Raw genomic sequence first — 26,479 nt, 5'->3', positions numbered from 1 at the left:
CCACCACAACGGGCTGGCTACCGTGCTGGATTTCTGGTGCCATGGAAAGTCCATCATGATCGCTGGGGCAGATGGAGATGCACTATGGGCGTAACTTGGACAACCCATCAGGCGTTTAGGCCCAATTTGAGGAATAGTGGGTATGGTTACAACGCCGGTACAATACTGAGTGCCAAGGTCTTAATGCACTTAGGACCAGTGGTACACCACGTAAGTGTCCTTCCCCAAAAGGCTCGTACTTCTGTAGAATTTTGAAAAATGGAGGTCAAACCCCAAGGGGGACCAACACATGGAAGGCCGAAACGGTTGAAACTCCTTTTAGTCGCCTCGTACGACAGGCAGGAATACCTCGGGCCTATTCTTACCCCGGACCCAAAGGGGGCACTTAACAATTACTGCTCAGTAGAACCTACCATGCAACACTCAAACAAGCATTTCAAGTTGTTTCTGAGCACCATGAATATAACTTTTAACTCATTTTTCTTTAACACTTGTTTTAGGCAATGTAATACTGAAACAACAGAAAATAACTAAAGCAGTGTGCGAAGTTAACAGAAAAAAGGAGTCAATATAGTCTGTAATTTTAGTGAGAAAAAAGGGAAAAAACTTATTTGCCAGAACACACTGTCAACTAATCTTTGAATGTACACATTTCTCTTCACAATGTAGTACTAAAATATTTCTGTACTCTATGAGCAATGATGTATGGAATCTAAAACAGATTAAAAAAATGTGCATCATCACAAAACAGCAGCAATAATATATCAATAACTGACTAGGACAAAAAGAGAATTTAAATCAAGTAGATGTTTGAGCTTACTTTTAAAGATCATGTCCTTCTTAATAGATACCGCCTAAGTTTTGAGTTAATACTGAGAGGTGTACTTTGTTTACAACAAATAAGAGTATTTCCCTTTAAAAAAAATGGAAAAACAAACCGTTTCAACAGTAGGGTCAACTCGGCCCCTCTTGCGACGAGGCACATCTGATGATGAGTCTTGAGATGAGGAAGGTGTTGATGCGGCACTAGGACCTAAGGGGGTTGAGGGGCGACTCTGACCCTCTCCATCCTTGCCCACAAAAAGGGTACCATCGGATTTCCGTTTTGCTGGTTTCTTTCTCCTATAAAACAAGCAACAAGCTGAGTAAACTAATTTTCAGCTTCAAAATGAATGAGTGAAGAGGAAAATAATCTAACATTAACAACTACAAAATAAACAGATCACATGTAATAGGTTAATAACCACATTGAAATTGCACAGTATTTTATGGACGTGCACCCCGAAACGTACCAAGAATAAACTCCCTGTCTCAACTTTCAAATTATTCCACATGTTTATACAGTAAAGTAATGTTGATTTGAAACAGTCTCTTCATAGTGTAAAGAACATACTGTAATATAGCCCTCAGACAAGCAGTATTTACTCTGCGTTTCACAACCAAGTACAGCCCAACAAAAATACTACGGAAGTTTTTAAAGAATCTTTCCTCAAGAAACACGAAAACTAGCACTAAATGAGAACTGCTAGAATGAAGATGGTCACGTTCTCACAAAAACCGTTTTTTCTCGAAGTTCGGGGCTTTATTGTTAAAAACTTACAAAAAAATTATGATTCATAAGTATTGCTCATCGCTGGCCACTACATTCTCCCATCTTTCGGATAGCATATGAATCCCGTGGCGGAAGACCTGGGCGTCTTTTGTGGGGATCCATGAATTAATTCAATTTTGCACTTGTTCATATGATTGGAAGTGCTGGTCAGTCAGACCGTATGCCACTGATAAAAAAAAGTGATAGTCAGAGAGAGCAAAGTATGGAGAATACAGCGAGAGGGATAGGACGTCTCATTTCAACGTTTTCACATATAGTTTGACGGGTTTTGCGACATGGGGTTGAGCACTGACCTGCTGCAAAATTACCTTTACGTGTCTATTGCTGTATTGTGGACATTTGTGTTTCAGTTCTGGGCTCAAAAACATCAATTGCTTTCAATAATGATGTCCTGTGACTGTCTTCGTCTGTTTCAGTAGCTACGAAAACGTTCTGTCTTCCCCCGCCATGCCGGTCTTCGACATCAAAATCACCATTCTTAAGGTGTTGAAAACATTCTCTGCATGTTCTTCCACTAATAGTTTCCTCACCATTGGTCTCACCCAGCATTTTAAGAGCCACAGCTGCAGTTTTCTTCATGTCAAAGCAGAAAATTAAAACTTCTCGCAAATGGCAAGAAATGGATACATAAGCAGACGTACTTAATCGAGAATAACCATATGATACAATCACAAATCGACTAATATTTTTATGCCATTATGTTTACAGATGCCTAAGCTTATTGTATTACACCTACGACCAACCACCTGAACCCCACTTGCTGCTACTTCCGTCTATTGCAAAACGGCAGAAGCAAAGTTGTACACCTAATAGATGGCTTAATTTATGTGCATCTTATAATAGGCCAATCTCTTACTACACAACTGTTATCAGTCTACTTTTATTTTTCAGTCATTATCGTGTGAGAAAATAACATTCACAAATCACTTATAAAATTTACAATAGTTTTACACAAGAAGCTTTCATTTCAGCCTCTTACTGCTTTGTGAAATCCTGAATTAACAACAACGTTTACATATTTTTCTAAAAATCAGCTACAGCAATGATTTTGTTTGCAATCACATTTAAAGTCACTTTCTATATTTAAAAATAACAATGGCTATGCTACTGCCACACCTGAAGGTATCCACATGCTATCACAACTTTATAACTGCATATCCATAATATTTACAGTTGCTAATGAATATTGTTTGGCTCTGAGCACTATGGGACTTAACATCTGTGGTCATCAGTCTGAATATTGTTTGTTAAAAGTTATTCCAGAACCAAAATCTCTACCACAGTACTCAAATTTTATGTCACTCACTGAAATGACTGCTCTGTCTGTAACTACTTTGCTTATTCTTGCTTAAGTTCATGCTTCTGCTATGACGTTTCTTGTGAATAAATATAATTTTTGTTTTGTTCAAAAATAATTAAATATTTAAGTTTCTTTGGAATTTTCTCATAATCAATAAATTTTCTGAACTTTGTTGGCCATGGGTTTTACTTTCTACACAGAAACAAACAATTACACAAAAAGCATACAGCAGAAGCTTTACAATAGGAGACTCCAAGTGGAAACATCACAAATTTCTTCACCATTTGCCTAGACCTACCTATAAATGTACTTTGGATCAAAACCGTAAACTGGTCCTAACTTTATTACCACTGTTGTTGAACATTTATTCAAAGCACACTGTGCTGGCAGCGTGAAACATAGTAACCAATTTAGATATAGTAACTGTGTGATCTGGCTTAGGACAGCACATACTAGCAGCCAAAAGGTGTGTTATCTCTGTCTACAGCTTCATTGAATATTATTTGGAGAAGCATGCAGTTCGCACAGTCCTCTTCCGGCAACTTATTTTCATCTTTCAAACCAGAGCCACTGCTTATCCCTCAAGCAGTTGGCAAGTCAGACTTGAGAGTAAAAATACAAAACATTCCAACCCTCCTACTATACAAAAACTAATTGGTAAAAAACAAAAAAATGTTTTGGGTCCTTGTGGGCAGTCAATTATGATGATGATTTCCTACGTAGTTATAGAATGAGCAGTTCTGTGATAAATTTTACTTAAACATTTTCAGTGTACCATTCTTTTGGGGATATGTTTCTCCATATCATTCTTCCAGGCTTTGATGTTACAGGGAGTTTCAGAGGATATTTTCCATCTGGAGGCTCCTCTCAACTCTGGATAACATTTTCCACTGAAACCGGTAGAAAATATAGTATAGGAAAGAAACTAGTCAAAGAACATAACAACAGATAAATATTTGAGGCTCTGACTTTTTCCATCGGGAAATTATGTTGATTGTTAATGAGAGAGTATGATAAGAAAATGGTCTGTTACTGCAAAGTTTCATCAAGCCTTTCTCCACCTGCAGGTTGCACCACAAAGTAACATTAAATTAAACTGAGCAAGGTTTATTATTTCTGGACAGCTCATGGCTTAGCTTTATTACTTCTGGACAGCTCATTCTTTAACAGAGCAATGGAATGGATGTGAAACTTTATTGTGCAAAGACATGCTGATAAAAGTTCACAAAAGCCACATTCCACTATGTGAATGGCACTGGTACCAGAAATCAGTGGCACATACAGAAAAACCTCAAGGAGGGGGCACTACAGATATCTTGAGCTGACTTTACTTTTACCGTAAAAAAAAAAAAATGTCAGACAGACTAACGTATCGAGATCACTAGAATGGCCGCGACTTCTCTTGCAGGGATGTGTTAGCTATCTATGTGCCACACAGAAATGTATAAAATACAATGACGTGGACACACCTACTACATAGGAAAGTACAACTACTCGACAACTCAATTCAGTCGAGTCGCCTGATGAAACAAACAAATGAATAGTGTGCGGGCAAACTAGCGGGGGCGGTGAAGGTGGCAATGCGGGTGGCCCTGCAAGGGGGGAGCGCATGCCCCGCACGCCCCCCATATGTATCTGCCACTGCCAGCAATACAAGATGACTTTACTACTGCAAAGCTTGAGGCAGAAAGCTAAATAAGAAGTAGATACACGTAGATGAAAATAAGAAAAAAATTGTCCAAGTATGTTAATGGTTTTCATCTCTGGCAATGTCTGCTGCTGTGAAAACTATGAGTTGCACAATGTTTCAGAGTCCATGTTAAACTGTACAGCCACAGCGCCCTACAACCAGCTGGATAAGTCAGTTTGAAGGTCGCAGGAAGGCAACGACATACCACCTATGACACAATAAAGTGTAGTAAAGTACTGCAGCGTTCAAACCAACATTCACAATGATGACAGCTTTACTACTACATACAATGAAGAGCCAAATAAACTGGTGCACCTGCCTAATATCGTGTAGAGGCCGCGCGAGCATGCAGAAGTGCCACAACATGACTTGGCGCCGTCGTGTCGACTCGACTAATGTCTGAAGTAGTGCTGGAGGGAATGGAATCCTGCAGGGCTGTCCATAAATCCGTAAGAGTACGAGGGGAGATCTCTTCTGAACAGCACGTTGCAAGGCATCCCATATATGCTCAATAATGTTCATGTCTGGAGAGTTTGGTGGCTAGTGGGAGTGTTTAAACTCAGAAGAGTGTTCCTGGAGCCGCACTGGATGTGTGAGGTGTCGCATTGTCCCGCTGGAATTGCCCATGTCGGTCGTAATGCCCAATGGACATGAATGGATGCAGATGATCAGACAGGATGCTTACATACGTGTCACCTGTCAGTATTGTATCTAGATGTATCAGGGGTCCCATATCACTAACTGCACATGCCCCACACCATCACAGAGTCTCCACAAGCTTTGACAGTCCCCTGCTGACATGCACGATGCATGGATTCCTGAGGTTGTCTCCATACCTGTACATGTCCATTTGCTCGATACAATTTGAAACAAGTCTCATCCGAATAGGCAACATGTTTCCAGTCATCAACAGTCCAATGTTGGTGTTGGTGAGCCCAGGCGAGGCATAAAGCTTTGCATCATGCAGCCATCAAGGGTACACAAGTGGGCCTTTGGGTCCGAAAGCCCATATCGATGATGTTTTGTTGAATGGTTTACACGCTTGTTGATGCCTAGCATTGAAATCTGCAGCAACTTGCGGAAGAGTTGCACTTCTGTCACGCTGAACGATTCTCCTCAGTCATTGTTGGTCGCATTCTTGCATAATCTTTTTCCAGTCGCAGTGATGTTGGAGATTTGATGTTTTACTGGATTCCTGATGTTCACAGTAGACTCGTGACATGGTCATACGGGAAAATCCCCACTTCATTGCTCCCTCAGAGATGCTGTGTCCCATCGCTCATGCACCGACTGGAACACCACGTTCAAACTCACTTAAATCTTGATAACCTGCCATTGTAGCAGCAATAACCGATCCAACAACTGCGCCAGACACTTGTCTTATATAGGCATTGCCAATCGCAGCATGGTATTCTGCCTGTTTACATCAATCAGTATTTGAATACACATGCCTATACCAGTTTCTTTGATGCTTCAGTGTATTATAGCTTCTAGAATCATAAGTTATTGTTGTGATTGAAGAGATAGTACAGTGAGCTCTAGTCTATCTTGTGCCAGCTGCCCTCACATTTCACATTTCTAATCTGTTGCTGGTTCTACAGCCAGAATGGATGGCATACCACACCATCTACCATGAACTGACATACGTGTTGATCACATATCTGAGTGGCATGCGCAGTTGGACATAGCGTGTGTGCGTCTAGCGGGGCTCAGGCAGTAGATTATGGACAGTGAACAAAGGTTTGCCAAAAGTACACGTTTTGTTGAAGACCATTATGCAACTTAGTTTTGAGGTCGGCAAATGAAACTTCGTGTAGCAGTAACCAATGTCTGTACTCGAGATGATGATGATGATGATGATGATGATGATAGGACTGTGTAGAGAAGAACATTTTGGTCATACAATATTGACTAGATGATTCAGGGCATCCAGAACCAGTGCCATACATTGTGGAGGTTGGTATTGTGACTGGTGACTTGGGGAATATGGGGCATGTTGTGTGTTCTGCAGCTACTAATTACTACGCTCTCTTTAACAGAGACCAGTGTATTGAGCTCGATTCCAAATAATGAGTTTCAACAGCTGTCGTTAAAAGTTTGACATAAACGTACTTCTGGTATTGAGGCAGCAGAGAACTGATGTACTTTGCTACCTATTAGTCGAAGCTTTATGTTCCATTCCTGGACATTTGTTTACTTATTGTTTTAGAGTATGGTAATAGGAACTGAGCTGCAACTAACATACATGAACTGTATAATTTTACAAAGTAAATAAAGTTAAACAACTAAATTTAAACTAATTTTCAATCCATTCAAGGGCTGCCTCTATCGCCTCACAGAACTCTTCTGGATATCCAGGGTAAGCTTGTCTGGTACAGCTTGTTACAAAGTGTCCAATGGTCTGATGTTCATTACCACAGTCACATTGAGAAGCTGGAGTCTTTCCCTGTCAGTAGTGGCTTTCTGCACAGATGCCATGGCCTTTACAAATCTTACTAATTGTTGTCCAAGATGTCATGGTAATTCCATGATAGTGGGTCTTGTGCCAGGTCTTATGAGAGTCTGACATTCCTCATGGGCAATACTGTTCCATGTTTCTGACCACTTCCTGTTCATGTCGAAAACCACTGCTTGTAGCGATCCTGCCAATAAGATAGGTGAATGCCTTCATTTTAACTGGCCTATTCAAGGTGCAGGCTCATCAGAGTGGATTGGGAGGTGAGGAATTTTAATTAATTTTTCTCATATTCCTTGAGAAGGGCATTCTGTCTTCAATGATCTGATGGCACAATGCGGCTTACAAGTGGTAACCAGTGTAGAGAGTAGGTCTGGTGCAATCTTTTATTGTTTTTACTACAGAATTTGGGTCAACATCAGTTTTTCTCACATGTGAACTATTAAGCCACATGAAAGCACAGTATTCAGCAGCAGAGTAGACGAGTCGTAAGGAAGAATGTCATAGTGTAGTAGCTCTTGCACCCCATGAGGTACCACTCAGCTACTGCTTCATGTTACTGGGTGATCTCAGCTTTGCTGCAGTCTTTTCTATGCATTTCCTGTGCAAGAAGGTTCTATCAAAGAGTTACTTCTAGATACATTGGGAAGTCTTGGTGGTAGAGGATTTGACCATTAAAGATGATATGTAGCTTTGTATTGGGTGTGCTATTGTTAAGATGAAATCAGCTAACTCCAGTCTTCATTAGATTTGGTGTTAATCTCCACTTTTTCAAGTATTCAAGCACTGTACTTAGATCTGCAGAGAGTATCTCTTCACCTGCTTGAAGATTTCTCAGCTGAGTGGCCAAAGCTACCCGCATAAATGAACTTTACTCTTGTTTCAGGGAGTTAAAATGTATATAAGCTGAACAGAACGGGTGTCAAAACTGAGCCTTGAGGAAGACTATTATGAACCCAGTTGAACCTGATATCCTTCTAGAAGGATTAAACACACTCTTAAAACAAAAGTTTTATTTCTACACAATTAACCTTCTCACCAATTTGTTTCAACAATGAAATAGAATTTAAACGTATATTGGTGCGATCTGCATAATTTTGTTGTTGTTTCATTATTATAGATTGTGGTTGAATAGTGTGAAGTTCATTGAATAGGTGCAATGGATGAGTTGAAACTTCCTGGTAGATTAAAACTGTGTGCCGGATCGCGACTCGGAATCTGGACCTTTGCCTTTCGCGGGAAAGTGCTCTACCCACTGAGCTGCCCAAGCACGACTCACGACCTGTCCTCACAGCTTTAATTTCACCAGTACCTCGTCCCCTACCTTCCCAACTTCACAGAAGCTCTCCAGAGGGCAAGTGTTCTACCAACTGAGCTACCCAAGCACGACTCACGCCCCATCCTCGCAGCTTTAATTCCGCCAGTACCTCGTCCCCTACCTTCCAAACTTCACAGAAGCTCTCCTCAGGAGGAGAGCTTCTTTGAAGTTTGAAAGGTAGGGGATGAGGTACTGGCGGAATTAAAGCTGTGAGGATGGGGCGTGAGTCGTGCTTGAGTAGCTCAGTCGGTAGAGCACTTGCCCGCGAAAGGCAAAGGTCCTGGGTTCGAGTCTCGGTCCGACACACAGTTTTAATCTGCCAGGAAGTTTCATATCAGCGCACACTCCGCTGCAGAGTGAAAATTTCATTCTAATGGATGAGTTGTCAGACATGATTTTGCATGAGTAAGTTTACTTTCTATGATTGTAATAATTAGTTCAGGTTAATTGCATATTTAATGGTAGGAAGGTTGGATCTTTGTTATCAATGACTACTTTTGAGATATGCATGTGCATGGTGGAAATAGGAGTGATATTCTTCTTGTCATCCTTCCTGAAGGATGTTAGGGCAATAAGACATAAATTTGTTTACAGGAAACAAATTACACTGCATGATCTGTGTGAAATACTGTAAGTACTGATGGACCATCTCAGTTGTCAAACAAAAATCAGGTGTCATTCTGCAACTCCACCACTTCCTCATAGTAGAATTAGGAAAAAATGAAGTCCAGTATGAACAAACAAAGAATGATTCAGCATCATTTCATACTGAGTGGCCTTTCATGCGTACAGTCCCAGCAAAACCAGAAAAAAGTACTTTAGAGTATTTCATCAAATTTTTTTTATGATGAGAATATAATAGTTTTTTATGATGAAATAGTTACGACGATGGTTATATACATTTATGAGTATGCCTCCAAAAGAAACAGTTTATGTGACTGCAGCAAAAATTAAATGCATATGTTTACAGGAATTCTTGTTTTGAGTCCCGAGGAGGAAAATGCACTGCTGAACAGAAAACAGTAATTCACAATGTGCTTGTAGCTCATTTGCTCAACGGCTATTTCAAAAATTTTGTACTACACCAACATCATCATTCTGTGGGTGAGTCCATGGCTGCCTATTTTGGAAGGCATGGATGCAAACAGTTTATCACAGGAAAGACAATTTAATGTGGGTGCAAATTCTGATTTAGAGGAATCAGCGATAGTTGCATATTTTTATGTCTGGGATCTTGCTAAGGAGCAATAACTATCAGTGAAAAATATATTGAGAAAGGCTTAGGATACAGAGTCATAATGACAAATGTCGAGAAATTGCTCTGTCATGTACTGTATTGACTCTTCTTTGAAAATATGTTTGCCAGCACTGGACTTTTATAAAATCTGAAGAAAAGAGGTACTGATGCATCAGGTACCATTTGTCAAAACTGAATTCCTAAGAGCAGCATACTGAAAAATTCAAAAAGCGAAAGAGAGGTGCATACAAATCACCCTCAAATAATTAATCAGTTAAATATACCGCTACTTACTTTGCAATGAAGTATTGGTATATATGTATCACACTCCAGCTGTTTTTTCCACTGTTTCAGATATTTCAATTGTCTGATGGAACAATAATAACACTGTTACCGTTGACACAAACAAAGATTAAGTTTTTCCTCTCAGATAAGTTGTATATTTTAGCAGGGAAAAGAAACAGAGGATGCCAGAGCTTCAACCGAAAGTTTTTCAAGCCTACAACAGCCATATGGGAGGTATTTGACCGCGCTGATCAAAACACATCCCTTTATTGCACATTTGTAAGAGGCAAAAAATGGCATTTCCCCAATAATTGCTCATCTAATTGATGTAGCTAGCAACACGCCTGGCTTCTGTACATACACTGTGAATGTAACATAGATCACTTCATGTTTCATCATATAGTAGCAACAGCTAGTCTTGAGGTCGAAGTGTTTCATGATGGCATGTTGTATAAAACCTTTTCGGACTTCTTGCCACCCAAGTTCAGTCTAAAACCTCGAGCTTTCAATGATTTCCATCATTATCAGCATTAGGAGGAACTTATATAGCCCAAAGACAGCTTCTGATTGGTCAATATTTACATCATGCTGTCGCAGATGGTGTCAATGTCAGCAATGGTTGTGCCATCACTCCCACCGTAGCACAACCATTGCAACAAATACCTGTTGTTCTCCTCTTTATTGAGATCTAGCTTCCATGTACTGCTAAGATTATATCCACCTTCATAGTTGAAGATTTTCTCACACATGCTTATTTCTACAGCCTCTTTAATATATGGGAGACTGGAAAAAAAACTTTTGTTTTGTCAAACATTATTTTATGTTTGTTTATGACGCTGGGCTCAACAACTGCAGATTTCTCCAGTTCACCAATTTTTAATATGGCGTTGATGATCTGCACAGCAGTCAGAAATGGTGTGGATGGACTGACTGATCTAATTACTTCCACACTCACATGGGTTGCTGTAAATTCCAGGAATCCTGAGGCCGAGACTGTCCTTATAGGGTCTGGGATCTGCCTTATCTTCTCAGGAGATCAGAAAATGGACATCATATCTTGTCTTCCCAGGACTCTACCTATATTGCTGGACATACTACCACAGAAAGGAAGGAATGCAATTGTTGGCTCATCGTGTGATGAGCAGGGAACTGCAATGCTGGCAGCAGGTGGCCTGTCAAGAGGGAGATAGAAGTTGCAAAACCATGACGGCAAAGTCCAAATCGACCCAAATGGGAACTGCTAACAATGTCGTATGAAGAGGGATCCATGTTCACACAGATCAACATGCAAACACCAACAGAAGCCCTCAAAGGGCCAACCCGGTTTCGAAAGAACAGATCATGAATGACTTCATCAATACAACCTGACAAAGAAAGTGTAAACATGATCTGGAAGGTATATACAGCAAGTCAGTACAATAGAAAGCCCGGCGTTGTAACCTGGCCATTGGGAGGAGGGAAGAGAATCAACAGCAAATGATCACTAGTGCAGAGGCCACCGTGTGGCCATCAGTGGAAGGAAGGAAGAAAGAAGCAGGTGGGAAGTGAGTGAAATATCAGTGGCAGAGAAAGTGCCAAATGCAACACTAAAATGAGTAGGGGAACCACCACTAAGAAGGCACAGGTCGTGTTCTGCAAGAAATTGGTTAATGAGGAGCCCGTGACTAGACAAAAAAGCACTGCCCCACAAAGGGAGATGGACATTAAAATCTTCAAGGACGCATTTGCTGAAGGAGGGCAGTTAGCACAGTGGCTGTAGGTGGCCCTTCAAAAGGGAGATAGAAGTTGCAAAACCATGACTGCAAAGTCCAAATCGACCCAAATGGTAACTGCTTACAATGTCATATGAAGGGGGATCCATGTACTAACAATGTTCTCAAAGATCAACATGCAAACACCAACAGAAGCCCTCAAAGGGCCAACCTGGTTTTGAAAGAAAGCAATGTCTCCACGAAGGGTCGGTGAGTGAGCATCAGTAAAATGAGATTCCTGGCGAATGACACAAGCTCCAAATAAAAGGAAATAAGGGACTGCAACTCCAGGAGATGACAGAAATATCCGTTACAGTTCCATTGAATAAACACGGAACAGAATGGAGATCCAAATGGGAGGTGAACGGGCTGGGGACTATCGTACTGCCAGGCCACTATGCGTCACCAATGAGGATGGGGTGACATCCATCTACATCTACACTCTGCAAAACCACCATGAGCTGCAAGGCAGAGGGAACATTCCACTGTATCACTTGTTAGGGTTTCTTCCTGTTCATTCACATACGGAGTGTGGGAAGAATGATTGTTTGAATGCCTCTATGTGTGCAATAATTGTTCTAATCTTATCCTCAGGATTCCCACTTGAGCAATACACAGAGGGTTGTAATGTATTCCTAGAGCCATTATTTAAAGCCGTTTCTTGAAACTTCGTTAATTAACTTTCTCGGGACAGTTTGCATTTATCTTCAAGACTCTTCCAATTCAGTTCCTTCAGTATCTCTGAGGCACATTGCCACAGATCAAACAAACTGGTGACCATTTGTGCTGCCCTTCTCTGTATATGTTCAATATCCTCTGTTAGTCTTATTTGGTACAGGTCCTGCGCACCTGAACAACATTCTAGAATGTGTCACTTCAGTGATTTGTAAGCACTCTCCTTCATTGACTGATTGCACTGCCCCAGTATTCTACCAATAAACTGAACCTGCTTCACCCACAACTGAGCCTACATCATCATTCCATTTCATATGCCTACAGTGTTACACCCAAGTATTTGTATGAGTTTGCCAATTCCAATAGTGACTCATTGATATTATGGTCATAGGACACTTAAGTTTTTTTTCATTTTGTGAAGTGTACATTAACTAACATTTAAACAAGTTGCCAGTCTTTGCACCACTTTGAAATCTTACAAAGATCTAACTGAATATTTATGCAGCTTCTTTCAGGCCGTACTCCATCACAGATAACTGCATCGTCTGCAAAAAGTCTGAAGTTACTATTAATACTGTCTGCAAGATCATTGATATAAAAAATGAACAGCAAGGGTCCCAAGACACTTCCCTGAGGCACATCTGAAGTTAGAACATACTGCGTCCTTCCTACCAAAAATAGCTCAATCCAGACACAAATTTCATTTGATACCCTATATGATCATACTTTTGACAGTTATTGGTCAGACACAGGTTGCAAGTGAGGGGAGGGGGGGGGGGGGGAGTAGCACCTTCAGGGTCACCAGTGGATGGGGAAGCCTTGTCCCAGAATTTACATTATTTCTTCTTCTTCCTCTCTATTATACATCCAGGAGAGCACGGCACAGAGGGAGAGCAAGTTACCGAGTTACTGCAAGATCTGGAGAGGGAGGGGCCCTGGGAGGGAGCCTCACCACCAGCGGGCGCCGAAGAAAGGGGAACACTAGAGAGAGACAGTGGTGCCCAGAGGAGTGGGCGTTCGGACTGTGGTAAGGAGGCAGGTGGGGGTGGGGGTGAGGGTGAGGGGGGGAGGAAGACTTGACAGAGGCGAAGTTAGGTGTCACTGACACAGAGCGACTTCCATCATCTCTTTTTCTTCTTAAAAACTGGGCAATCTGGTGAGCGTGGAGAGTGACGGTCGTGACAATTAACAAACACGGGCGGTGGTCCATAGGGGCTGCCGTCACGGACTGGGTGTCGCATTCACTGCACAGAATGTCTGCTGTACAGCAGAAAGATATGTGCCGAAAACACCTCATGGGTGGCAGGATGTATCGCTTCACATTACAACGATGGGACCAGTATCTGTGCGACTGGCCTTATGGGCTTTCTGCGCGCGCGCGCGCGCGCGCGCGCACACACACACACACACACACACACACACACACACACACACACAAAATTCCACATCAGCCCAGAGGTCCTTGTCAATTTGAAGGATGAGAGCCCCATGAAAAATTATTCCCTGGACTGTATTCAAAGACTGGTGAGGAGTAATACTCATTGGGATGTCGTTAAGATGATCACAAGCACTAAGGGCTTCATACTGGGTAACAGAAGAAATTTTGATCAAGATGAAATCCAACCACATCTTACTGACAGACTCCACTTCGACAAACTTGTCTTCTGCATTTTCTACAAAAAATTATAGCTTGGTGGTGGAGAATGTGTCTGCATAAGTCCTAGTGCAGACAAGGTAGTGGGGAAAGTGTTTCACAACATGGCAGCAGGCCTGGCCCTCCTACTAGGGCAGGGGCGGGCAGGAATCCTGCACGTGTGCGGTGCACTTGCACGCGTGCAGTTAACAGGTGTTCTGCGTGCACACAGGGGCAAGCTGGTCACCTGCTTCTCTCCCCTCCCCACCATATCTTCTGTCCGCTCCTTCCTCTGCAATGCGTTTTGTTTCCTAGCTTGCTTTATTGAATGTAGGGATAAGATTAGTAGTAGTAGTGCTTGAAAGATATCGTGGTTTGAAAGCGTACCTATTACCTAAGATACGTTTTATTTAATTATCACAGGTGGAGTGGAACAAAATTTCTACATACAGACAAACGCAAGCAGTTACTTAAATTTTCATCACTGATGGTTGCTCTTAACCGACACTTACTAATTCAGCAAATGGTTTTCCAGCTCTCGCTATATTAAGCTCGTACCGCTGGGCTATTATTGTTGTCGTCCTGAAAAATTGAAAACGGTGATCCATAAAATGTTAAATCAGTTACATGAGAGACATGACGAAAGGAAGTCGCAGATCTCTCGTGACCACAGCAACTACGACAGATTCATCTAGTATCGCCAGATCGCTCTTCTTAAGCTCAGTCAATTTCCCCATCCGCTCAGAATCCGACAATAAATTGTACTCGTCCTTGTGAAATTTGTTATAATGGCCTTCAATACTAAACTTCCGCTGACCAGCGAGAATACTGCCACATATTAAACATTTTGAATTTTCACATTTTTGCACAAAGAAAAAATGATTCTCCCATTACTTTTTAAAAGATAGCAAATCTCCACTTCTCCGTTTCCTTGTTTCACTCTGCATTTTCCGGTTCTTGAAATACAACGTTGACTACGTAGTGGTCGCTACGCATCAACGTCCGCAGCTTAGCCTGGTACTACACTGCCGAAACCTGCCGGCTGTTGCCACTTCCCCAGTCAACGACTGCACGCGAGCAGCACACGTGCAGCGCTGTGCGCTCACGAGCCGCGTGCAATGTTTGCCCGCCACTGTACTAGGGTATAGCCAGGGAAGGGAAGCAGCATTAAATCATCCATTACCAACTGAAGAGACGGCCGTAGAATGGCCAGTTTTTTGGGGCTTAATAATTTCGTACAAAAAGCACCCACCTTGATACTAGCCACCCCTATCAGGGGCTCTCCCCAGCCACAGCAAGAGCCATCTGGAATGGCAGCCTTTGCTGGGAGTTCCAGTGCTCCAGAATGACAAGCAACCACTCCTAAGCATAAATGGGGAGACAACAGTTCAGGTATCAGAAGTGTGATCCCTGTGTAGTCAGTGGGCTCAGCCAGATAGCTACACAAGAGCCAATGTGTATGTAACAGCCCCACCACACACAGACTGGCTACACATGCTGGTGAGGAGGAGTGGGGTGGGGTGGGGTGGGGTGGGGTGGGGTGGGGTGGGGTGGGGGGTGGGGGTGGGGGTGGGGGGAGGGGCTACAATGGGGAAGGAAGAGGGAAGGAGGGGTGGAAAGGAATCCATGCTATAGATGCTAGGGAGGGAGGACTTCCCCAAAAGGGCTCATGCTACAGGGAGAAAATTTAGAAGTGGGGTCAAACCTCAAAAGGGACCAAAATCGCCAAAAAGGAAGGATGAAAAGGAACAAAGACTGGAAGGAATACAAGAAATCAGGAGGATAGCCATGTCTACGAAAGTAACACTCAGAGGACGGGAGGAGGAGGCAGAGGCCAAGAAACGAGGTCAGGGAGGAAGGGGCATGGGGAAGGAAATGCAGCTTGGGAAGGAAGAATGGGCCGTAATAGGTGGGGGCCCTACATGTGCCATGCACGAACTCAAGAAAGAACCATGAGCCTCTGGGGAGTTAACCTCTTAAAATCCAGACACGCTGTTCCTTGAATGAGATTTTCACTCTGCAGTGGAGTGTGCGCTGATATGAAACTTCCTGGCAGATTAAAACTGTGTGCCCGACCGAGACCGAGACTCGAACTCGGGACCTTTGCCTTTCGCGGGCAAGTGCTCTACCATCTGAGCTACTCAAGCACGACTCACGCCCGGTCCTCACAGCTTTACTTCTGCCAGTATCTCGTCTCCTACCTTCCAAACTGTAAAGTTCAGGAGTGCTAGTTCTGCAATGTTCGCAGGAGAGCTTCTGTAAAGTTTGGAAGGTAGGAGACAAGATACTGGCAGAAGAAAAGCTGTGAGGACCGGGCGTGAGTCGTGCTTCGGTAGCTCAGATGGTAGAGCACATGCCCGCTAAAGGCAAAGGTCCCAAGTTTGAGTCTCGGTCGGGCACACAGTTTTAATCTGCCAGGAAATTTCATATCAGCGCACACTCCACTGCAGAGTGAAAATCTCATTCTGGAAACATCCCCGAGGCTGTGGCTAAGCCATGTCTCCGCAGTATCCTTTCTTTCAGGAGTGCTAGTTCTGCAAGGTTCGCAGGAGAGCTTCTGTAAAGTTTGGAAGATAGGAGACGAGATACTGGCAGAAGTAAAGCTGTGAGGACCGGACGTGAGTCGTGCTTCGGTAGCTCAGATGGTAGAGCACTTGCCCGCGAAAGGCAATGGTCCCGAGTTCGAGTCTCAGTCGGGCACACAGTTTTAATCTGCCAGGAAGTTACACTGTTCCTTGTTCCAAGCACTCTTTACGAGTTTTATCAAGCTGTTTTAGCAATAATTGGCAGTTAAACAGGACTTCACAGTAAGTACTCCAGTCTCGAATATATTCTTTCGAATCCTCTAGGTATGCACTTTTTTCCCCATTTCTGTTGATGAAACTGCTGCAATGAATCTGAAGTAATTTTCATTTGATGGGGCAATCCATCTGATCACTTTATTACGCTGTTTGGAGAATTTAGCCGGTCAGTTCCATCTTGGTCTAGGGACTGATCTAATTACATATATTTGAATTCCTACACCAAGAATTACTGGCCAGTGTCAGCTACTTCGGAAGCCTCCAAGGACCATCCTTAATGTAATGATGGGCTGTTTCTGGGCATCCTGTATCACAAAACATACGTCCATGGACAATACTTGCATATACTGGGACATGAGGAAATGTGAAGAACCTGAGGTGGCTATTTATCTGTTGGAGGCTGACAGACATTTGTTACAGTAACTTGCTCAACTCAAACTGAGATAATCTCAATATTTTGCACAAAATTAGCAGATACCTGATTCAAATTTTCAATATATTGCACATATAAGTAGCACAGCCACAGATCTGATGATATGGATGGCTTGATAAGTCTGGTAAATTTCCATTGTTGAGCCTTCATGGTTGGTGTGTTCTATTATTCCAAGAATTTCAACATTGTACCGTGTACAGTTCATTGTTGACAACCATCTGAATTGTCAATAGCAATTGAAGATAGAGAAAACCAAGTTTTGTGTTGTTATTAAACATTTTCATTTGAAAGTTTGGACTGCCGCACAAATCAAAACAGAATTGAATGAACTTCACGTGGACTTTGCACCATCATTGAAGCCATTTACTTGTGGATTAATGAGTTTAAATGTGATCATTCAAGCACTGAAGGCAAATTCCACTCGCGCTGTAAAATGAGATCACCACAAAGAAAACCATTGACAAACTCCATGATATGATAATGCAAGACTGCTGAATAAAAATTCATGCTACTGACAGGACTATAGGAATCTCAACTGAGTACATAATGTCCTGTTCAGAGAACTGACTACGAAGAAACTCTGTGTGAGGTGGTTGATCAAAAGCACATCCTGCACAACATTTCCACACAGTGTTTGGTAATGGTTAATTGCAATCCACAAGACTTTTTGTGTAGATTTGGGATTGTTGATGAAACCTAGATCCATCAATATACACCAGAGTCAAAATGGCAGTCGAAATAATGACATAGGCTGGTGAAAGGGCACTAAAGAATGTAAACACCATTTTGTCAGCTGGTAAAGTGATTGTCACTATTTTCTGGGATTCCCAAGGAATAATCCTCACAGATTACTTGAAAAAAGGCATAACCATAACTGGGCCCTATTAAACTTCACTGTTGAATTGTTTAAAACTTGCATTGGTTGGAAGAAGACCAAGGTTGGCATACAAAAAAAGTGCTCTTTCACCACAGTAAGGCATCCCACAAATCAGCAATAACTAGGGATCAGAAATGTAGCATCTGTTTTTGGCAAAATTTCATCTAGTTTTTGCAAAATTTGCATTTTTTTTTTAAATGATTAGATGCACAAACTTAAAAGATTGTCACAATACATGAGTGAAGACAAACAAATTATTAGTTATCATCATTTTTTCTGTTTTCCATCTTTCCCTTCAACGTTGCTTTAAATTTTTGGAGGTATGTACCATCTATGCAACCAAGTGAAGGCAGTTTATTTGTTACCATAAGCATTTCACTTAATTTATTTGGGAAGCATCGTCAGTGGCCAATAATACATGTTTCTTTTTTTACATACAATAAAAATATAAAGTGTTGGATATAATATGTTACTATATTACATTTTGTTGTATCTTTCTCTTGTTTTTTAGGTTAAAATCAACTTCTGTAGCATAACATTCATAATGTGAACATTTGTTCGGTGTTACTTATGATTTTCAGCACTATTAATTCATGCGTGTGGCCCTGGAGATGTATTCATATGGAAACTAACTATGGTTTGTGAGCTATAATGTTGAGAGGTGTTCAGCTGATAACTTCTTTGTGGTCTAAGTCTTAAGGCATGATATTGACACTAGTTCATTTTCAGATTGCCATCTAAATGTCAACCTGCTTTGCCTTTGTTATACATGAATAAGGAAACTGAATGTTACTGAAGGCAGTACACTGTATTTAGCAGTGGCCAGAATTTTTTTATATTTATTTATGTGGAGGCCACGATGGAGATGGTGGAGCATGTCTGGCATTATTGAAATGATTTCATGGCCTACAGCTTTTAAAGATTTTAGTGACTGTATTTAACTACACACTTTAATTTTTTATTGTTGTGCTAAAGCTCCAAACTATTACATGTTAGCTGATGTTATGTTTATAGGGGTCTGATAACTGTTTGAGAGTTGAAACTTCTTGGCAGATTAAAACTGTGTGCCAGACTGAGACTCTAACTCAGGACCTATGCCTTTTGCAGGCAAGTGCTCTACCATCTGAGCTACCCAAGCATGACTCACACCCCGTCCTCACAGCTCGAATTCCACCAGTACCTCGTCTCACAGTTTTAATCTGCCAGAAAGTTCCACATCAACGCACACTCTGCTGCAGAGTGAAAAAAAATTCAGCCCGTTTGTCAGTTGACTAAATGAAGTTAACAGAGCACAGAAAATATTAATAACGACGATCTGTCTTCAGGGTGAAATAATTTTTGTGTTTGAAAATAATGAAATATACATCCTGTATGTAATTTAGCCCAGCCCACCATACCATTTCTTCCTATTAAGTTTTTAATATATTGATTTTGCATTTTGTTGTTCACCACAAGGGGAGAGGGGATGAATGGGAGGAGGCGAGGAGGAGATTAATGTTTAACGTCCCATCGACGAGGTCATTAGAGACAGAGCACAAGCTTGGGTTAGGGAAGGATGGAGAAGAAAATCGGCCGTGCCCTGTGAAAGGAACCATCCCGGAATTTGCCTGAAGCGATTTAGGGAAATCACGGAAAACCTAAATCTAGATGGCCGGACACAGGTTTGAACCGTCATCCTCCCAAATGCGAATCCAATGTACTAACCACAGAGCCACCTCGCTCAGTGGGGGATAAGTGGGGATTAATTTTAAATTCAATACTGGCTTCACTGGCACTGTAGTTCATGCTTCACATAAAATTTCTTTCATGTGCAGCTGTGAATTTTTCATACAATTAAAGTAGCAATCTCATCTTTGAAAACCATTATTTCTGTTATTTTAAAACAGATCAAAATTCAGCATAAGCCTGTTTACCTGGTGTTCAATCTTCACTTGCCTTTTCTTTCTCTCCCCTCTACAAACCAAATATGTCTGAATTTTGTATCTCAAATCATTTTGAATATTAATCAATAACAAGGCCTGGAGTGGGGTGACCGGCTTCCTTCAGAACCACAGAGGTGTGCACGCAAGACAAGTTGTGGGGAGATACAAAGTAGCAAGTGGCACTGCATCTGACACACCAGCCAATAGCATCCGTCCATATCACACACACTGGATGCATGTAGAATACTTAACGTTATTCTTCATGTCAAGTTAGGTACAGTGAGGAGTGGTTATTTAGCCACTGTTAATGAAACACTCAAGGTAGCATATTATTTTTGTTATTTGGGCAACAAGAAACTGATGACTGCCAAAATGGAGAGAATATAATAGCCAGACTGCAATAGCAAGAAAAGCATGTCTGACAGAGAGAATTTTGCTAACATTTATACATATTATAAGTTAAAGTCCACCGCTATGTCTTTCCGTCTGTATGTCTAGGCTACTCTCAGGAACTAATGTAGGGATTTTGATATGGCTTTCACAAATAGGTAGACTGATTCATGAGGAAGGTTTGCGTACATAATTTACAACCACTATGCCAGCCAAGTCATCCTACCAGAGATACTGTGCAAAACTGGGTCTAGTTACTAGTCAAATACAAATTTAAGTTTCAGGAAGCCTTTTCTGAAGGTACTGTCTGGAGCGCAACCTTCTACTGAAGTGAAATGCAGACAATAAACAGTATGCGTAAGAAGAGAAAAGAAGCTTTTGAAATTGTAGAGGAAGACTTAGGCTTTACAATAACTCAGTTCAAAAAGATGTTGATTGCAACAGTTAAGTAGAGAAGAATGGCCTTGCACATGCTAGACGAATGTGGAGTGCAACACCAAACCTGTTTGTGGACTGAACACAACAGCGTTCATTACTTGGGCTATAAAGTAAACATGACTAGCATTAAATTAACAAGCGACGACAATAGTGTTCTGAGCACATAAATTCTTTTATAGAGAGTCCGAAGCAGAAATAGTGTCACAATGTGGTGCTTAGCCCAGTGTTGCCAATTTCCAGGGTAAACACGGCTGGACCATGGGGCATGGGATAGACACAGAGGCCACACTGGCAACAGAGCAAAGCACTCATTTTCTCTGTGCAGAACATATCACAAATACATTTTATTACTAGCATGTACATGTTTAAATTTCTAATCGTAACTGAAATTTTATTACCAAGTTAACAATGCATATAAAGCCAAAAATAGGCTAATATCACACACAGAAATGAACACATTATGAGTCTTTTCATTCTATTTAATGAAGAATTGAAGAGTGGCACAGGAATTTTCTTATAACTTGTTCAACGAAACACATTTTCACAAGCCTAAAGCTGGTGACCTGTAAACATTGTCTGCTGAATATATATTTTAATTACGCTATCCATATGAAATCAAAGGAAGAGCATATAATCTATTTTAAGGAAATAAGAAAAAAACTTAGTGCTTACTGTGGATTGGCTTTGTGTGCCTTCTGAAGTTCTTTCTGCTTCTGAACATTTGCATCATTGTATTTCAGAACTCTGCTCTCAGGAACCCATTCATCCCAACTGAAAATAAAGCACTGTATATTAATACCCATGCTATTTTTACTACACTTGTTTTAACACACTTTTTACAACTAGTGGCTGTTCACATGCAGTAATTAATTGCCCAATTAACTGTTTTTACACAAAACAGATTTGTTATAAATTTAGCAGGCTTTATCATTTTTAATCTCAATATACGATTTCTAACTGAAGAAATAAAACTTACCTATAGTTGGAGTGAAATTTTAATGGTATGAAGGTGGACTGAGGAAGTTTTGCAACACTAGGAATCAAAAGAAAGATGATCTTAGCTTCAACAGAAAGAGATATAAGGAACCATAGTATATTTTTGTGACAAAGTCATCTTTTAGGGAAATCACTAGTATTTACCTGAACTGATTAGGGAACTACAGAAAACTTCAAACTGGATGGCCAGACAGGAATCTGAATCCAAAAACAAGTCCACTATTGTATGCACATTTCCTCCATATTTGTACGTCTCAACATGGTTCAAGTGTCTAATTGACAGGCACAGCTTTCATCAGCAAAAGAGAAACATACACCATCGACACACACAAGCAAGCACACCTCATGCACGCATGACAGCCAACTCTGATATTGTGGGTAGGATTAGGGAGGGGGCGAGGGGGGGGGGGGGGGGGAGGAGGAGGAGGCAAACACTGTCTGGTGGAGAGTGCAGGGACTAGAATGCCAACAGGCACAGCCTCAGGAGGTTGTGGGACAATGAAATGGGGGAAAAAGGAGCAAAAAAGGAGAAGATGGCCACTTGCGTTGGCAGTGAGTGGCAAACAAAGACTGTGGGAGATGAGAATGGGGAGGAGATGATAGGACAGAGGATAAGGAAACTGTTGGGTGGAGGGTTTCCCCACCTCCCTGCCCCACAACCTCCTGACGCTGCGCCTGTTGGCATTTTAGTCCCTGCACACTCCACCGACAGCATCCACCTCTCCACTCTATCCGTACACTAATACCCCTACCTCTCCCCCTTCCCCTTCCCCAACACCCTCAGATGGCTGCATTCCAGTCCAAGCTGCTGTCTGAGTTGGCGGTTGTGTGCATGAGGTGTACTTGCTTGTGTGTATGAATGGTGTGTGTTTCTCTTTTGCTAATAAAGGCTGTGGCTAAAAGTTTTATGTAAAAGTCTTTTAATTGTGCCAACAAGAGGATCCAAACAATTAACTTTTTGAAAGTCTCATCTGGTTTGCTGCCGGATCCTAAAATCAACTCGATTCGATATTTCGGCGGTCCAACCGATCGCCAGCTTCAGGAGAATGCTGCTGCTTCTTATGAGTCCCGCCGAGAGCTCTCAGTGGGACTCATCAGCAGAAGCAGCATTCTCCTGAAGATGGCGAACAAACGGATCGCTGAAATATCGAACTGAGTTGATTTTAGGATCCGGAACCAAACCCGAAGAGACTTTCAAGACTTATTACGTAGGGAAAGCATACAAGTCTCATAAAATTTAACTTTTTTGTTATCAAACAAATATCTCTGAGCTATTAGATATATGAACACACGTGTGTTCATGTGGTTCAGAGATTTTAAAAAAAGAAGAGAGTGTGAACGTGCTGCTCTTTAGTCATGTCAGTCACCTCATTCAAGGTATGGTCAAAAGGTACACAGCAAAAATATTAGTGTAGCGATTGGACTTATCGTAGCTGCATGCCAAAAACCTGATGAACTTAGCAAAGATGACGATAATAAAGTTGACATTGAAACTCAATGTTCAAACAGACAGATATGGTATGAATATCCTCTTGGTAGAAGAGGGCATATCTGATCTGGGAGAGATGGTCACGTTAGAACAGCAACAATTGGATGTCAGTTTGTTTGATGTGAACAGAAGTATGAAGAAGACATTCAACGAGATAGAGGACCACACTATGAGACATAAGATTTAAAAATAAAACATATACATCTATAAAATAAAGGACACGAAATGTTTACATGTAAAATACAAGTAGTATTTGGAAGTTCTTCCCGAGATAAAATGCAAAAATATCATCAATAACATCACCTTGAATGTATCTAGTGAATGACAATCTTAGACTTTCAGAAACTAGTCAAATGAAAAGTGGGCATAATAAAAACTAAGTTAAATAGTGCTTTTCTATCTACTGTTTGATATGTTTATACTTTCTTTCTCTAGGGATAAGTACATGCTAAAACAAATGAATTTTATTACTTTAAGCAGTGATGAAATTAAATGATCATTATCAGGAAACAGCAAGAGGCAAAATTTTCAATTTTAAGAAGTGCCATCTTTGCAAGAGGTGCTGACATAAAGGTAAGTGACTTCAAGAGGGCAAGTCAGCATATGAAAGAGAAGTGAAAGCATCACACAGTTGAGGTGACAGAATAAATCGTTTATCCAACGGCTAAAGTTTCTGGGCAATGGTTAACAGATATTTAATCACTTCATCATGCTTTGTTATAATTTACATTTGAAAATATTTCTCTAAGCTATTACAACCATGTTCTCTCACAATTACTTTTACTAATATCATGAGACAATGTTATGCAGAAATGAAGTATGATCTCTCATATGTAGAACAAACATATTAACAATCCTATTAAGCAAGTTTTAAAAGACATTTGAAATTTAAAAACTCAACTTCTCGCTGCACAAGACATCTTCAAGGATATATCTAAAATTTGCAAATACTTGTTTGAACCATACAGTCATCAGGGTTTATGACAAATACCCTCATCTGGTGAAGATTTTAAACTCTGAAAAATACATTACAAATATGCTCCACAGTAGTGCACACTCTCTTTAAACAAACAATGAGCAAACATAATGTGGCACAGCTTTTTGGCTCATAGCAAAAACAACATAAGACCAATCAATAAACAACTCATAGCATATGTAATGTGCAATGAAGTAACATTCACACATCACATTTGTAATACTCTATGAAATGGAGTATGTTTTCCTTAACAAATTAAGCATGCATGCAACCTGAATACCTAATACTATGAAGGACAGACGTTCCATGAAATCACTCTATAGCAACACAAACATTTAACGAAGTGGCACTACTATCTGATACGGGTGGGGTGAGTTTTCATCTTTTACGTTACTGACACTAATGAATTACAGTATTCAGTACCTCAAAAACCAGATTACAATTACAATCAGTTGGTAATATCGCACATACTTTCTTTTTCCACCAGAAAAGCTCTTCAAATCTTTTTGTAAATACTAATCACCATTATATCAGTGTGACTTGCACAATACTGGGTGCAGTAATCAAGCACCACAAGATACAACCATGTTCTCTCACAATTACTTTTACTAATATCATGAGACAATGTTATGCAGAAATGAAGTATGATCTCTCATATGTTGAACAAACATATTAACAATCCTATTAAGCAAGTTTTAAAAGACATTTGAAATTTAAAAACTCAACTTCTCACTGCACAAGACATCTTCAAGGATATATCTATGGTCAGATCAAGCCCTGGCTGCTGTCACAATGAACATGCGAAACAACTCTGGACACGTGCAGTCATTCTGCAGCAACGGGTCACGTGATTTCTGTTTTCTTAATCTGCATTAATGGTCTTTTCATGAGATATCCTTAGAAAGAAGATATATGCATAGTCATTTGTTAAAAGGGCAGATGTCACATTTTTTATGTTTTCACTGGTTATGAAACCCTATCATTCTATGTTAAAAGGACGGCAATAAACTGCAAGTAAGTTTAAAATGCTGATATTTCCTTCATGTTTTGTTAAAAGGTCAAATGTCCTGGATATCTGCATCTGCCTTTTTAACAAAATACTTAATGTTATCCTGTTACAGAGTTGACATTGCACTTTGGCAGCTGTTAGTAGCGAGCATAACAATGCATTACAGTTGACATTACTAGGCCCCTGTTAGTTCAGAGCACAACAACGCATTATTATAAAATCTGCATTATTTTGTCTAAATTTTACTGTTTGAAAGCACATTAAGCACCATGATTCCTCAGATTAAAATGGATGTGTTCTTAGGTGGAAACGAAAATAAAACTTCCGAAGTCATAAGAGATCTGTAACACAGCAAACAAGACAGGGAAGAACATCTTATAAACACTACTCAGAAAAGAATGAAGATGCCAAAATAACTGATGGAGAATGCAGGTAATTTCATATTATTTAGTATTTTTGTCCCCCAAGTTAAATCAGTTCTACAAAAAGACAAGTGTCTTCCTAGAAATGTCATTTAAATAGAGAAATGTGAGAATTCATTTTAGTCTAAATTCACTACATTACTCCATTTATGATTATAAAAGCCCTGGCTATATTGTGGGATCACCATTCATCAATGGTCAGATCAAACATATCTTTAATGTTGGACTAAGCCAGCATGTTGAACTACCTAGAAATTAATGCTATCCTTCTTGTAAAGTACCCATAAAAAAGCAAAAGGTGGAGGATCTTCACAGAATCATTCGACATGTGGAAGATAGCTGCAGTGAACTCCATGTGTACATTCTGAAAGACACTTTGGTGGAAGAAAATACTGAATCAGAGGACTAACATAAACTTATTACATATGTTTTTCTTTTTAACTTCCTTTCAAAGCATAATAAAAATATGGGATCATGAAACTTCCTGGCAGATTAAAACTGTGTGCCGGACCGAGACTCGAACTCGGGACCTATGCCTTTCGCGGGCAAGTGTTGAACATGTGATTTGAAAACACAGTTACTAAACAGAAAACAATACTCAAACTGGGGTTTCTGTTTTTTTCTGGGAACTTTCTAGTTCTGATAACTGGGTGATGGCACCAAACCCTGTCAATTCATATTTTACAGTGTGACAACACTTACATGTGGAAAGCAAAGTGGATCTACCATACACAGCTTGCAATCAGCCATTTCACAGGAAATGGAAGAAT

The 26,479-nt window shown here is 40.7% G+C and overlaps 1 protein-coding gene across 2 annotated transcripts in view; it reads right to left on the bottom strand.

The window, feature by feature from the left end:
• LOC124794642 (mortality factor 4-like protein 1) overlaps positions 1 to 26,479 on the bottom strand; it is a 138,404-nt gene that overhangs the window by 81,243 nt on the left and 30,682 nt on the right. For both annotated transcript variants that reach the window (XM_047258160.1, XM_047258159.1), the window contains 2 exons: positions 21,490 to 21,588; positions 939 to 1,122 (listed from right to left, as the gene is read on the bottom strand). In XM_047258160.1, coding sequence (XP_047114116.1) covers positions 939 to 1,122; positions 21,490 to 21,588 — 283 coding nt within the window. The remainder of the gene's footprint in view (positions 1 to 938; positions 1,123 to 21,489; positions 21,589 to 26,479) is intronic.

The sequence above is a fragment of the Schistocerca piceifrons genome, chromosome 4 (genome assembly GCF_021461385.2).
Source record: "Schistocerca piceifrons isolate TAMUIC-IGC-003096 chromosome 4, iqSchPice1.1, whole genome shotgun sequence".
Classification (NCBI taxonomy): domain Eukaryota; kingdom Metazoa; phylum Arthropoda; class Insecta; order Orthoptera; family Acrididae; genus Schistocerca; species Schistocerca piceifrons.
The sequence above is the reverse complement of the archived record's forward strand: the minus strand, read 5'-3'. Positions and strand labels throughout refer to the sequence as shown.